The sequence below is a fragment of the Anneissia japonica genome, unplaced genomic scaffold (assembly GCF_011630105.1).
Source record: "Anneissia japonica isolate Jap-2015-1 unplaced genomic scaffold, ASM1163010v1 scaffold287799_len804019_cov200, whole genome shotgun sequence".
NCBI lineage: Eukaryota > Metazoa > Echinodermata > Crinoidea > Comatulida > Comatulidae > Anneissia > Anneissia japonica.
This window is the reverse complement of record NW_022716884.1, coordinates 397,008-411,882: the sequence shown is the minus strand read 5'-3', so window position 1 is coordinate 411,882 and position 14,875 is coordinate 397,008. Positions and strand designations below refer to the sequence as shown.

Here is a 14,875-nt window from a genome sequence, read left to right as displayed (position 1 = left end):
GCTTAGCACTGCGTGAACATAAATAATGTATAAATCAAATAGATAGACCTAGGCTAGTCCTAGCCACCCTAAGCTAGCTTAGGCCAGCATGCCAGGTCTAACTAAGCTAGCTTAGGCCTAACAAGATAACCATCATTATTATTAAATATAAATGTTGAAGATTTTTTGACGAATATGATGAGAAGATAATACGAATTTCAGGTAATACAGGCCTATAATGTTCCATTACCAGACTCGTGAGAGAGACAGTAAATATGCATGTCACGGTCTGTTGGTTAACGATTAAGGGATCTTCTTAATTCAAACCCACTGCTGCATGCTGTGTGAAGTACATGTCCACAGTACAGTGACAGCATACTAGTCTAGGGATCTTGAGATCGACTCAAAATGTTCCGTTTTTACAGAAAATGTATTTCCAGTCACTTTTGCAATGTTTCTTTTGTTATTAATTTAGGAATAAAAATGTATTGCGATCTTACGCCATTCATAATTGTGTAGCAATTCTTTTATTATGTGTAGCGATTTGCGATGCGATACTGGCGAAATTATTCTCTGTTACACTGGCAAGTAGTGGATACGTCTTGCAATGTAATTATTATTTTTTTGTTGAAATTCTAAAAATAGGGACGTCCCGATCGGAAATCGGGACGATCCCGATTGAATCGGGACGGTTGGCAGGTCTGTGATGTGGTTCAAAATTACAAGCTACCGCTTCTTGATGCCTATATTAACAATTTGTAATATTCAAATTGTTGTGAAAATTCTGAATAAATATAAATACGATGATTGTCCGGCTCAAACAAGGGCTTAGGTATGCAACACATTGTTCTGAAGGTTTCAGCTCACGCGTGTATTACAAATGCCATGAAATGGCTATGTGGAGGTTGTCAGCCTAACAACAGAAGACGGCTCCAATCGAGAAACCGAAATAATTCACATCACAAACATAAATTTGGAACATAAACAGAAACTGCAAAAGTTGGTGGGTGCTAAAACGGTAGTGCAAACTTTCAATGCACTTAAGCATCGGACAAGTAATCGTCTCCATTGTCCACAAAGTTATGTTACATGATTCAGCATTCGCTTACTTATGTTATATTCTGTCAGTTAAAAAGGGATTTTTCAGTTTTTGTTAAATTGTAAACAACCTCGTACAGTATATCGTGGTACTAGAGGAATTTGTCAAGAAGTAGTCGCTTTCCCTTAGACTCTCCTTTTCCTCTGTCCATGTCCGTGGAAGTTTCGACTTTTACTTTTACACCGTAGCCGTATTTGTTTGAATTTAAACAATTTTAGGTACCGATTAACATTTTCAGTTTTTTTGTTAAAAATAAATAAAAAAATACACAATTGAAATGAACACAATAATCAATAATTATCGCCTCTAAAACTTTGGACAGTTATATTTTTCCTTATTAGAATTTAATAGGAAACGTTTTATTTTATTATAATTTTGTTACAAAAATAAAACAAAATTAATAATAAAAACATAAAAATACAAATAAATTAAAAACAAGGAAAAAACACCTACACTAATGCAAGATCCAAGCTAAAATATTGTGCTACCCACTCCAATAAAGAACTGTTTTTTAATTAAAAATTAAAAGTAATAGTTAAAATAATAGGTTTTTGCTTTAGTGTGATTTTGAATAACAAAATATAATATAATTATATGTACCTTTCAATAAGGTTATAAGAATCAGCGCACACATGCGATTGATTCTTGATTAACCATAACGTAAATTCTGGAATAAGCGCCGCACCAAACCTGTTTTTTTCCCCCGCTATTTATAGCGCCGCTCTCGAGTAAGCCCGCACTAAACTGAAGCCTCCAAAATTGTATAAGCGCCGCGGCGCTTATTCGATTATTTACGGTACATTGTGACATAAATTACGTTGATATTTTATCTCCTCACAGACTCACCCTGACCTACACGCATGAATCGCATCAAACATCGTTCATCAACGAAAGTTCCTCATTATAGTTGTATAAAAAAGGCTTCTGGTGGGAATCGAACTCGCAATCTCTCGTTATCTCGGCGAGCGCCATACTGTTTAGACCACAGAAGCCCGTACAATATCACTACGAATCTAAGACCACTAGACGTCTCTCTCCTTTCATACAACTTGAGGACTAGCTCACACATAATGGTGCGAATTTTTTAAGCATGCAAAAGCTTATAGGTAGCACCTGGTAAATCATAGTCAAATCAAGTAACACACATCATGTCTAAATCAAATAGGTAATAAATAAACAGTGCTCAAACGTATCGGGACATGATGTTATAAGTTCCTTATTATTATGGCTGTATGAGCAAAGAGGCATCTGGTGAGAATAGAACCCGCAATCTCTCGCTATCTCGGCGAGCGTCATACCGTTTAGACCACAGAGGCCCGTTCAATATCATTATTACCGATCTGAGACCACTAGTCTCTCTTCGTTCATACAACTTGAGGGCTCATACATGATAGAGCGATTAAAAAAAAAAATACACAATAGCTGACAGGTAGCAGATGGTAAATCATAAGAAATAATATTCAAATCAAGTTGCTGCTTAGTACTGGGAACACAAGTAAACCGAAGAGATAATAAACAGTGCTCAACAATATAGGAACATGATGTTATAAATCGTATCAAACATAGTTCATCAACGAAAGTTCCTTATATATATATAGTTGAAGAGACAGATTTCATAGTGCTCAATTTAGGAGCAGATGATGCCATAAACGTATCAGGCAGAGAGCCCATCAACTTTTTTGTTGTCGGGCTATGTCTGTGGTATAAAGGCAGCTAACCACACTATGTCCTACAAACACATGTTGCCCTACAAACACATGTTGCCCCACAAACGCGTGTTTACTTATACGTCCACGCTATTGTTTTGGGGGACCTAGCAAAAATATCCAACGGATGGGGCTTAGCGGAAAGATGTTATTTAGTCCTCTTTATTCTAATAGATTAGGCTTATTTATAACTATTCTCACGAGTATAGTCTTGACATTAAGAGGCCCTTGTAATACAAATTATAGGCGTATACAAAGAAATGGATGAAAAAACACTGAAAATAGCACGTAAAATCGATTTAACACGAACAAATTACAATAATTTGAAAAAAAATTCTCCATTTATTTCTAATTATTATCGAAAACACAATTTAATTGGAATAAAGTATTATGGTTGTAGATTGAATGAAAAATCTCAAGCTAGGTGTGTTTTAATCCGTATTCTGGCCCTGAGAAGATTAGTCTCACATCAGAAATAAGGGCAGTAACCCGGTGGATTCAATCACTCCATTTCCCGGGCGTCAATGTGAAGTTAAGATACCGTAGGCTTACTATTATAGGTCAGTCAGGTTAATGCATTTTGCCGTGGATTTGCAAGCCTCCATTGAGTTTTTTACGCTCTACTTCTCTGAGTTAGCCTCATTGTCTGATAGTTGTTCCATTTTGTAATGCGCTGTAAAAAAATAATTTAGTCGGTCTGGACCTATTGTAAGTTTATTTACTGTGCCAGGAAAAAATCTCCTACAACCGTATAGCGCCATGGGGACATCAGGCGGGGTAAAAAATACCCCCGCCAGAAAGTACATTTCCCGTCAACCACGACTCATACACCAAAAGAGTAAACTAATTTATAAACAGATAAATGGTGGCTATCTTACGTGCTAAAACGCAGAATACTGACACCAATGCCTAATCAAACATACATAGTTTCTATTCTAGCATTTGCCCACCCACCAATCAAAAAGACAAGGATGGATAAGGCCAGTATTTACTCAAAGTGTGTAAACACTCGTATTGTTTACACGGGAAGGCAAGACCTCCTCATGTAAAGTGTGCATGGCCTATACAAGTCAGCTCCAACAGTCGGTAAACAATGCATAAAAATCATTGAAAACAGACGTTTATAAATCATTTACACGAGCTTTCCAATCGCCCAACGGCTGTCAATGATAAATAAAATTTCATTGTTGATTTGATCAGCCTACGTGTACAGTATACTGTACACGTTCTATTCACAGATGGATATCTATAACGATGTATGAATAATGATATGTTTTGCAAAGATAACGTGGAGCCGTCGTACCTCTAGACATACAAACACTTGGGCTGGGGTGTAGTACTTTAAAACAAAACGTACATTAGGCCCCATAAAAAAATTATCAGTTTATCACCCGCTCCCTCATCACTTTTGGGAAAAATCAGATTTATTTTTTTTTTCAATCAACATATATTTTCATTTCAAACGATCCTTTTTCACTTAAAAAGCTCATGGTTTCTTGCAAATATGCTTACTGGTACAACAAAAACATATTTTTTAAATATAAATTTGATTCCATTCTTATAACTTTTTATATATTTGTCTCTAACCGTTGATTTACTTGTGATCATCGGTAAAATGGGGGCGGGATTAGCAAAAAAAAAAAAACAAAAAAAAAAACCTCCCTCCCTCATCAGTTCTTATTCTTTGATAGGGTGATAAACTAATTTTTTTTTTTTTTATGGGGCCTTATACAATCTACTTAAGTTAATGGACTGGTCATGAAATTATAACATGTTCGTTTTGTAGTGTGGATGTAAAAGTGGGTAACTTTCCAATCTCAGGGCCAGTGTTCAAATCCTATCGCACCAGAATTTTCTCTCGGTCGAGTTTCTATACTGAACAACGCAAAATAACCGGTTATTTTTTAAACGGTTAAGCATACATAACGCGTTTTTGCACAATAAACTCTTAGAACAACGTGTTTTAATCGTTTATGGTAAAAATGTCACAGTACTAAATACTATTGAATTGAATTGAAATAACCATCGAAATAAACCGGCTAAAATCTTGCAGTACAAACCATAGATTAGAACATCATTCGATTATCCCCTGGATATCAGCAGACCTTAGCTACAGTAGAGCGCCTTCTGTACACAGTATGGTTTTAAAAAGATAACAATTACAGAATTCTATTTTAATAGCTAAATCAAATGAATTGCAAAAAGGAGACAATATTTAAAAAAATATAGCATAAGGCATATTTTACGTGCACCTAGATGCGTCTATTCATAACATGGGTGACAATTTTTTCCCCATTCTGATCACTTGAATCCAAGCACTGTTCAAATGAGTACTAGGCCTCAGCTTGTTTTGTAATCGGAATAGTCGGAATATCGAATGTTGGGGAACACTAGGCCTATCTGTAAAGCCTATATCTGCAGTCTCAGTTTTATGGAATGGTTTCAAAACTATGAAAAATGCTGCAACCTTTTTACTAACAACGTGTTTTAATGTAGGCCTATGTATGAAACCAGGGAGTTGTTATCCTTGCTGAAACTATATTGAATGGTTGTGAAGCATTTGGTGGATACTGGTACGCGTTAATGTCCATTTACCTATACTCTATTTTCAATTTATCACTGAGCAGCAGCTTTTGTATTCGGCTATAAACTGGTGGTAGCCTCTGTAGTGCGATGAACCGTGGAGATACATTGTTAACCTTTGGTACACAATTGTCATCATAATTTTATGAGCTATCAAATATTGCTGAAATCCAAGTTACATGCGTTATAAAAATTAATGTAAGCTACGGTATTTGAACTGTAAGCATCACGTGTAAACATTTTAATAACACTTTCCGTAGCAGAACCAGGCAAAATAGAGGGGCCCCAGGGAGGTACTTGCACAGATGGAGGATCTATACCACATTAGCCCCACCATGGTTGGGGTTGAGGTAAGATTTAAAATTTGAATACAAGTTTCTTTATATCTCCAATTAAAACAAAAATTTGAATTATTTAGTGGGGAAGGAGTCTTCCCCCTGTCTCTTATACACATCTCATGTTGCCCCACAAACGCGTGTTTACTTATACGTCCACGCTATTGTTTTGGGGGACCTAGCAAAAATATCCAACGGATGGGGCTTAGCGGAAAGATGTTATTTAGTCCTCTTTATTCTAATAGATTAGGCTTATTTATAACTATTCTCACGAGTATAGTCTTGACATTAAGAGGCCCTTGTAATACAAATTATAGGCGTATACAATGTATAAGAGACAGGATCTATACCACATTAGCCCCACCATGGTTGGGGTTGAGGTAAGATTTAAAATTTGAATACAAGTTTCTTTATATCTCCAATTAAAACAAAAAATTGAATTATTTAGTGGGGAAGGAGTCTTCCCCCCCCCCCCACCTTTGAATCCGCCACTGACTTTTCAGAAAGACAACTTTTTTTTAAATACACTAATTTCTTTGTTCAAGTTGATAACTTTTATGTTACTTCAAAATGGGCAAGTTAGTTTCAAAAAATATTTTTTTTTTTGGTATTTAGCATGGGACAATACATCTTTAATGCTTCCGGTACACCATGTAGAGTTCTGAAAATAACTATTGTTTGTTGAGAATGTCTCGACGTTTCGTTTGAGTTGCTTCAATCGTCTTTAGGAGAGAATACCTGCAGATAATCCAAACAAGGATATACTTATGTTTGGGTAGTGAGACCTGCTGCTGATTGGAGGAATATATTAATACTTCGCCATGCAAACCTTCAAAAATAACGATGGTGGTAATGATGCTGATAATGATAAATGACGATGACGATAGTGATAGTGGTGATGATGGTGATAATGATAATAATGACGATGATGATGACAACGATGGAGGATGTGCTGTGTTGTTCATATTATCAAGAGAACAAACAACGCTGCACATTTAACAATAAATTATTTATGGTACTTTAGTACTGAAGTAACACCGGAAGTAACCTTAACATCATATTTATTCAAGTCATGAAAATTAAGGGTGCTTTAGTCTACATCAATAAATTTGAGTCAACATATTAAATTATTTGAAGATAAAATGTAATCAATATTAGTAATATAAATAGGAATGCGTGGTTCTTAACCCGCACACAATGCGTAATCTGTTCATCATAGGCTTATAATAAATGAGTTTTAATTTTTCTAATCAATCATTTTCCCGTCACACTGCTTTTTAAAATACCATGTGTCAACAAACCGTAAGCTGTGCTATAACCCTGACTTAAAAACGATGTGAAATAGAAATTTTAAACACACTACGCAAACTTAATTAAGAGGAAAAACTTCACAATTGCTGAGGTCTGGCGCCAGTATAACTTCGACATTAAATAATTTAATAAATTGCAAATAATATAATTAGGTCACATATTAAACTATATATATATAAAGAACGATTTAATTTTATTTACTCAACTGCATATCAAATTCATAGTAACCTTGCATTAAAATCAGAAAATTAGAAAAGTTTTCAACGGTAGGTTCATGGTATTGCACCTTAAAATTCTTAACGCCTATTCTCCCCACTTGATGCCCATGAGGCGAAGTTGAACCAGAAAATCTATGGTTTATAATCAATGTGATATATCACCAATATCATTTAATGTCAAGAGTCATATCGCTAGACCACAAATACCATACGGTATAGGCGCAGTTCTAACCCCAGGCACTTTCTCTACAAGTGTCAAAACATAAAAAAAAAACATAATACAGTGCACATAAAAACCATATTGAATATTGATGTCATAAAGATAGAATTAGCACTACTCATTAGTTGAGTTGAAATGGTTAAAATCGTGCCAAAATTCATCAAACGTAAATAAAATAAACATCAGCTGTTACCAACTGATACAGAGGCTTATATTCATAGACTTTCCTGTCTTTTTGTATAGTATTACTTTTATAAAAGAACTTTTAAATAATCTAAAGGAAAGTAGATAATATTTTAGATATATCGTATCTATTTTTTTTATAACCTACGCGACACCATGCCGACATGCACCTTTACGCACACCGATATTTAGCATTTCTTTGGATTACATATCTTGCATTGACTGGCTTTATTGTTGATGATCCGCTTCATTAATTTTGATCAGTTAACACTTGTATTTATGAACTGTTTTCGACCTCGCCCTTTAATCCTGAAGTAGGAGATCCGTTCTTAAACACAAATAATTGTGATAATCACTTCATATCTACCATACTATAATTTTATCATAGCGCATCATGTAAATAACCAGAAGCGTGCTCATCTCTGACACGTGTTTAACTTCCAAGTATTCCTTGTCAGCGCTACAATCCCTCGTTCACATACATACTACAAGGTACCAGAAAGCATACAACGTTATCATAACATTTGCGAACGCTAAGAACATTGTGATTAGAATAAATATCGTAAACGCAATGTTTTCAGCAACGTTTGCAATATTACTTAGTAAAAAATTACGTTATAAGTATGCGTGGTACTACAAACAAGCGTTTTGAATAATAACAAACTGCCACGTTATTATAACGTAAAACTGTTAGGTAAACCATGGAGGAAATATATTAACATATTTCCTCCATGGGTAAACCTACGGCATCTGTTGTCATTATATCAGTTTAGATCAATCAGTGGACCATACCACTAAAGTCCCGCATATTGGTTGGTGTTGCTAGGTCCTATAAAACGACACACATACGTTTGTGAGACAACACGAGTGCCTAGTGGGACAAAGGCGTATTGCTGACCCTGTTTCTGACTGGCCAATTGTCTTTTCGTCTACTTTGACTGAAATTCAAGAAAGGTCCATTAACGATCGTTTATGTTCCAAAAGTTCTGATCGATATATCCAGCAACCATAATCTTTTTTTTTAGAATGATAATCTCCCAATTTATTGTGGCATGGCAAATATTTTTAAGCATAATGAGAAAGTTACCAGTTCATGTGTCAAAATTCAAGTCGATCCAATAATCAATGGCTGCCGATACTGATGAATGATCAATATAAAATTGCATAGCCTGAAACATTCGGCACTCGTAGATTTCGAACATTGAAATTAATCACTGATGAAAATCGCTTCATTGTGCCAAATGGAGATAAAAATCGATCAATCAATAAAGTTTGGTATACAGGTATAAAAACTGTCTACTTGTAGCTGACGTGAGCATGTGCAGTCTAAATGTGGCGTTCCTATGTTCTCATAGGCGGGAAGTTGAAGTGGCAACATCATCAGTTTAGTCTATTTGCTCAACATTCATCATTATAGTAACGATAGTATGCATCATGACAAATGCGCGTGTTTGAAACGTGCTTCTCAAATCGAACCTTTGAACCATATTAAGCAACAGCATGACTGGCGTCTGTTTCTAAAGAAAGCGTCAATTATAAAGTCTACTCTATAGTGAACATTATGGAATGTCCAAATTTAATACATGCTGATGGTGAGAATACCTGCGATTATTGTCAATAAGTAGGCTACCATATAATGTTTACTCGGCTAGTCTACTTTAATACCGTTACCATTCAAGTGAGCTCTCTTGAGGTGGAGGGCCGTTCCATTAGAATGAACCCCGTTACCGTTAACTTCCATATTCTTCGTGCTCGTCGGCTTAGTCGACCGGCTGATATACGCTTTGTAAAAATAATGTGCGAACAAAACTAAATAACTAGCATACATCAGGAGTGCCACTAAAATATTTATATCCGTGGTTGAGCAGTGCTCGCCACGTGAACGGAACCTGTATGCTAGGTAGTTAACAGTGACACCCACAACCATTTGCGACATCTGGAAGAGAGTGATACAGACATTAATGAAACGAGGGATCTTGAAGAGTCGTGAAGCGCGCAGGGTATAATACGAGTACATAACTGCGTGCACAGTGCAGTTCACGCCAATGAAATAGCGCCCAGGAGCAACCATATATTGGTAACTGTACCAGGAATACACGAACACGGTGATATGGTGATACCAGTGTAAGAAAATTAAAGGCTGCTTCCTAAGAACGATAAACAAAGTATCCCCTAGCTCTGGTAGCTTGCTTAGCACAAACATCAACGACCAAAACCCATTCACACCGTGGTAACCGATCTGTTCGTCACACATTGTAGCCTTAAGTCCAAATTTTCGGTAATAGAGAAGGTATTCGGTCCATAGTCTCCATGCACAAACAGTACTAAACACGGCGAGACTCAGCGACCATAGTATAAGAGCCGGACGAAGATTAAAACGCTCTCTATATTTCATTAATCTCTGTATACTGAAAATCACCACAACATAAATAACGCTGGCGATTATGGACAGAGTCCAGTAATTCTCGAACCAATCGAGCCATTTTTGAGCGTGAAAATCCTCCTCAAAACTAAACTTTGTCTGTTGAAATATTGGGTCGATGTCATCCAACATATTCGTAACTGTGAGAACTACAGTGAAGATTCGAGAACGGAAATATAGTCCCAGACGACACTATAACCTTGTTCGCCGGTACGTAATAAATGTGTGAATGGTATTGGACGTTGTACCTGTAGTCTGGTTTACAACCGCGCCCACTCTCTTCGACGATAATGAGGGAAACGTTACTTGTGTAAAAGCAAGTGACCCGATTACGAGCAACACCAGTTTACAAGCAAAATGGATCACAGACCAACTCCCTGCACAGACCTACTCTCCTGTGTTAGGCCTACTGTTAACACATTCTGTTTTGTTTACTTGTTAATTCAACCCGGAAGTTGCTAGGAAATTCCTTTCCAACAAAACGCCTTTTTCTATTAAGCTGCTCACTCGTGACTATCAATACAGCACTGAAAATTCACATTGACAAAATCAGTCGTGAGTATTATGACGTCATGTATATACATACGCAACACGTCTCGAATATCTATTATTATTTCCATGGGTAAGTTTACACAAATCCTCATATGATATTTCAATTACCATGCCGTAATAACATATCCTCGTAACCAGCCACGCGTAGGCCTATCATGAATTTTCATTTCATTATTATTCAAAAAATATAATTAATTATAATATAGTACATTCAATTTTCGCAAACAAAACTTGTTGAAAGCAGCAATGAACCATTAACTGGCCTGTTTAATTTTAAAAACACGCAGGTCACTGTTCATATTACAAAAAAAAGCTCCAAACTGCGGCAGTAGAATAAGTAGGCCTATTAGTCTATGCTATTGACAATGGAAACGCCAGAGATGCGAATCATACAGTGGTAATTACTGTGAAATTAAATACAATAGGTGATACAAATACAATACTGCATATATTATATGGCTACGAAGTTGTTACGAGCACATCACTTACATTTTCAACGACGTAGGCCTAAATAGAATTGGTATATTTTAACTGCCTTTTACTGTCTGTAGGCCTACTTCTATTGATGAACAATTGTAACTTTCTCAATTATCGCATAATCATCATTCAGATTGTGTCCGTTTGGAAATTTTAACAAACGTGTTTATAAAAATAATGGCCTCACTTGCATGCTATCCTACACGATAACCAGCAATCGAGACCGTAACATCGCCACGTATTTCCTATTGCTCAGGAACCATTCAAGAGATTAAACGAGGAAGCTTGCAAAATAAAATTTAATAGGATGAATTATGAACTGCGCCTTTTACCAAAACAATCACCCCGTACTAAGTCGTTTAAAAGTCCAGGCGAGTGGGAGGCTTAGCAGTTTACAAACAATACTGTAGTCTGAACTTTCACTTTTGATTACGATGGTTTGAAATACCTCGATTTATGAAGCCTCACTGAACTCACTATAGCATGCTACTAGTATAGTGTCTAGTTTTTTTTTTAAAGGCTAGCAGGAGCAGGCACATGTTACTAGCATTGATTTACCAGCATCTTGCCAATATATGGTAATCATTAGCTAGACGGCTTTGCCAGCGATTTTTTTTCCATAAATTTTAAATCATTTTTTTAAAAGTTCAAACATAACTCAACAACTGCAACATCCGACAGCATGGAATTTGCCAAGGGACGCGATTATTACTCATGTTCAACGGCGATATAAATACTAGAAGCTATGTCCCCGGGCTGGGGTCGTGAATGTGGGGAATGTCACACCTTTCCCCACATACTTATGGAATAACCCACGAACAAATGAATGATTTGATGGATGGACTAATAGATGAATAAATGGATGGACGGATAGATTCATTCATTCAGCTAAATTTAAACATACAAATCAAGGAAACTTAGATGTGTATAAGAGACAGCGGAAATATAGTGTGTGTGTGTGTGAAGGAACGAATGATAAAATACACGTGTTAGCTAACTACTGTACTTATAGAATTCAATCTCAATGTGGTGTTTGTTGTTAGATGTTTTACAGCCACGTAAAACAAGAGTAGAGGAAAACATACCTAGATACGATACAAACACAAATCGTCAGTGGAAAATCGTAAACATCTCATTTGAAAACAGTAAACCTTCACACACTTATCGATCGCTTGTACACTTCACTCAGACCTAATGATAGAATGATGCGTTTCCAAATTGTATATTTCTTAATTATAGGGGGAGCGCGGGCGTTTAACAAATTTGTGCAGACCCGCAACCCCTATCCACGTATATATGGTTTAAAGTTAGATTTAGTGGGGTCTGAGTGTATGCCCACCCCAGAACAACTTTTTGTCGCCTGGATGACCGAATAGATGCTGGCAACAGAGCCGCTATCCCCCCCCCCACAAAGGGCAGCCACAACATTGAAGTTAGCATGGAAACAGTCTATACCCGGCGGCTGAGATGAGCAAATTCCGGAGACAGCAGCTGGCAAACCTCTACTCATCGTGTACATTAGCAGACACGATTTAAATTTAGTGGGGACTAGTGGTTATACTCAACTCAGCCGGGGCTGAGGTGAGCAAATTTCTGAAAATATTTCATCTCTCCTTTTTCCCAAAAAAAAAAGCAGCTGGCAATTGTTCAACAGCTACCCCTTCAAGAGGCAGTCACAACATTTAAATTTAGTTGGGATATTTTACCTACCTGTGTGGTGATGACAATTTGGCCACCCAAAAAATGTTATAGCCGGTATATTATAATATATGTATATCTATACCTCTAAACATCCTAAAAATCAATTAATTACTAAAAATAAGGATTGTCAAAAAAAGTTGAATTAGGCCTATACATGGCCAATACAAAAACAAAAAACAAGCGCATTGTGGTCTTTTGTTTAACTACCGTCTTTATTCGAACAAACGCCCCCGTTTGAATATACGTCCCCCTCGAATAAACGCCCTTCATTTGGAATAAACGCCTCCCTCCTTCGAATAAAAGCCCCGAGGCGTTTATTTTTCCTCGAATAACACCCACTAAATTACTTCAAACAAACACAATGGAAACAACATCATTCTCAACAGTCTATCAATGTTCCGCTCCAGTAGAATTACATATTTAACTGAGTTGGGATATGATCACGCAATAACACATTTGACTGTAATTATGTGTTGTATTTGAGTATATTATACACGTATCCATTTTGTTTCTTTCTGTTAATTACTGATGATGGGTTGGTGGTCACCCGGAACATATCGTTTTTAAAATTTTTTTGTGTTATTTCTGAGATATGTGGTGTTTTTTTATGAACTTACGTCCATTTGGTTATTAGAAGAAGAAGATATCTATTCGCTTAAATAAAGCCAAATTGGATTATAATTTTCTTCACAAATTCATAAGTATCAGATATTTATTTAAAGACTAACAGAATTGAGAAAAGTGGTCGATCCAAAGCCGGTGCTGTTCCGGTGGCCCTGTTTTGTATATTAATAGGTCCAGGCCTAAAAAAAAGTTAGTCGAGTATGCAGGAAAGTGTTTCACACGAAAGTGTTGAAATGTGAAATTTTAAAAAGAACTTTCAAAATAATGTCATACACTGTTTCACAACTGTCGGTTCATGTAACACAGATTCCACAGACTTTACTCTACAAAGAATGGGGTACGTTTACCATGCATTTACTACGTCTCACAAAAAACCTTAGCAGAGCCCTATACTTGAGAAAAAATGCAGACATTACATTGGATGTATTCCCCATTTATGAAATGGTTTCATTGACAATGATGAATTCGATGTTTAATGTTGTCAACTTCAATTTAATAAAAAAAAAATTCAGACTTAAAATATGCTAATTTCATTACAAAGGGCCTATAAGTAAATCATTTATGAGCAGAGGCCACATTTATACATTCTGTTTTTAATTCTACCCCCACCCTAAAAAATAATAATAATAATAAACAAAACAATATGGATAATATCACCACCGAAAAATAACACGGTTTTCCCAATTTTCCTTTTTTTTCCCCGATATATATTTTCTCAAAAGCCTTAAGAATTTCTTCAAATGGGCATGAGTGCTGTATACACATCATATTTATTATTTATCATATTATCCAAACACTAGCAATCAGAACAGAGTCACACGTACGCGCCTGTCCCACAAACACGTGTTGCCTACAAAGCACGTTTACGCTATAGTTTTGTGGATCTTAGCAACAATTTTTATTATCACTGTCAGGGCCGTCGGAACCGCGGCACCGACAGCAACGCCTTTGGCCGGACCACTTTTTCTCAATTCTGTTACTTTTAAAATAAATTATACTAATAATACCTATAAATTATATGAATTTATTATCAAAATGTTGGCATCACATTGTCTTCCTAAGATTTATTTTGAAACAAAAGTTCAACAAATGCGCTTGTTTTTGTATTGCCTATTTTTGACAATCCTTAACTTTAGTACCGTAATTAAAGTTGATTTTGAAAATATTTGCCACCGGGCCTTTTCCACCCTCAGGGCCAGTAAAAATCACTCATTAAAGTGAATACTCATCTAGTATAGCCTGGTTAGGCCTTTTTGAGGCTATATATAGTTAACAAGATAATTATTTGTTTTATGTTGTTGTCATTTTCCCCCATACTCAATTACCATTTTGATTTTCAACAGGGAGAGGGGAAATCGTTTAACTCCCACTCCTTAGCTACTGGCCTGACAACGACAGGAATGGTATGAATTATGTTTTTTTGTTGTTTGATGAATGGGCTTAGATGGCCTAATAATATTACGGT

General features: G+C 36.2%; 2 protein-coding genes across 2 annotated transcripts in view; both read right to left on the bottom strand.

The window, feature by feature from the left end:
• LOC117110046 (collagen alpha-1(XXVI) chain-like) overlaps window positions 1–2,229 on the bottom strand; it is a 41,754-nt gene extending 39,525 nt beyond the window's left edge. Inside the window, exon 1 of the mRNA XM_033252619.1 lies at window positions 1,925–2,229. Coding sequence (XP_033108510.1) covers window positions 1,925–1,956 — 32 coding nt within the window. The 5' untranslated portion in view covers window positions 1,957–2,229. The remainder of the gene's footprint in view (window positions 1–1,924) is intronic.
• A 4,512-nt stretch (window positions 2,230–6,741) lies between these two features.
• On the bottom strand, window positions 6,742–11,441 carry LOC117110039 (elongation of very long chain fatty acids protein 6-like). The gene has a single exon (XM_033252606.1). The coding sequence runs from the start codon at window positions 10,186–10,188 to the stop codon at window positions 9,283–9,285; it is 906 nt and encodes a 301-aa protein (XP_033108497.1). The 5' UTR covers window positions 10,189–11,441; the 3' UTR covers window positions 6,742–9,282.
• Between the last annotated feature and the right edge of the window lie 3,434 nt (window positions 11,442–14,875).